General features: G+C 37.8%; 1 protein-coding gene across 1 annotated transcript in view; it reads left to right on the top strand.

Annotated features, from left to right (window-relative positions):
* Positions 1 to 197: 197 nt before the first annotated feature.
* The window catches only part of LOC107579567 (adenylyl cyclase-associated protein 1-like), a gene marked incomplete at its 3' end in the record, with an annotated part of 3,739 nt that continues 2,679 nt past the window's right edge, over positions 198 to 1,257 (top strand). Inside the window, exons 1-3 of the mRNA XM_016265381.1 lie at positions 198 to 314; positions 744 to 844; positions 923 to 1,006. Coding sequence (XP_016120867.1) covers positions 209 to 314; positions 744 to 844; positions 923 to 1,006 — 291 coding nt within the window. The remainder of the gene's footprint in view (positions 315 to 743; positions 845 to 922; positions 1,007 to 1,257) is intronic.

Raw genomic sequence — 1,257 nt, 5'->3', positions numbered from 1 at the left:
CAGAATACAGTAATACCTTTTAAAATTGGCATAAAATAAAATTCACCCTGTCTATTTTGTAAATGTATGTTATTAATCTTATTGTGAACAAATTTATCTGTGCATACGTTGAATTTTTTTATCACATCTGATTACAGTGATTTTTGTAAAACCTTGTTGTTTCTGTAATCATTGAGCTGTCCCTCTCTCTCTTTCTCACCGATCAGGCATGGCAGAGCTGGTGGGTCTAGTGCAGCGTCTGGAGGTGGCTGTGGGCCGTCTGGAGGCCATGTCCAGTTCTGGGGGTGGAGGCGGCCCTGCTGCTGCATCTGGAGGTATTAAGAAAACTGTAAACCAGATATGTCTGACAATGATTAGCACTGCTTAGTGCATAAGGGGAGTTAGGAATTTGAACTTGAGTATTTAACTTTGCCGCATAATTAGTCTCTCCTCAAATCATGCAGCTTGTTAAAGATGCATTACTTTAGTACTATTGCTAACCGTTTGAACAATGACATTGTCTAAAAAGCCCATAGCCTTACAATGAAAGAGATAAGAATATCATAATCATTATGAGTGAGATTTCTTTTGGCTTAGGAGTTCTGAGTGGTTGCTAAGACAGTAATTTACAGGTCTAAGTAAGCGCATAGTGAAACTGCCATTGTGGTATGTTCACAGATGGACTAAGTGCTTGTTGCTGGAAATGTTGTGTTGTGTCTGGTTAGGACATGGTGTAATTCTGCTCTTGTTTCTCTTCTCTTCAGCGGTTTCAGTGTATGTTGTAGCCTATGACAATTTGATCTCTGGCCCTGTGGCTCAGTACACTGCTCTCAGTCAGAAGATAGGGGGTGATGTCCAGAAGCATGTGCGTAATGCAGCACTGTCATTATAGTTCCTGAATACTGGCGCACACATCGAGTGACTCCTTTGTTTTGTGTCATAGGCTGAGTTGATGAAGCAGGCCTTTTCCTATCAAAGACAGCTCCTGGTCACTGCCTCCAGCTCTCAGAAACCTTCTGAGGTAAGTGTCCCTGCAGCATATTATGTTGAGTGTTTAAATAAGACTTGCTACTGCAGTACCATTCAAAATTTTGGTGTTGGTTCGATTTTATTAATGAAAGTTTCTTATGCTCAATAAGGCTACATTTTGTTTATCACAAATACATTCAAATCAGTAATATTGTGAACAATTATAACAAATTAAAATGTTTTCTATTTTAATATATTTTATAAATATATATATATATATATATATAATTTATTATTTATTTATTCCTG

This window comes from Sinocyclocheilus grahami, unplaced genomic scaffold (assembly GCF_001515645.1).
Source record: "Sinocyclocheilus grahami isolate Dianchi unplaced genomic scaffold, SAMN03320097.WGS_v1.1 scaffold18195.1, whole genome shotgun sequence".
Taxonomy (NCBI): Eukaryota; Metazoa; Chordata; class Actinopteri; order Cypriniformes; family Cyprinidae; genus Sinocyclocheilus; species Sinocyclocheilus grahami.
This window is presented reverse-complemented; position numbering and strand designations above follow the sequence as displayed.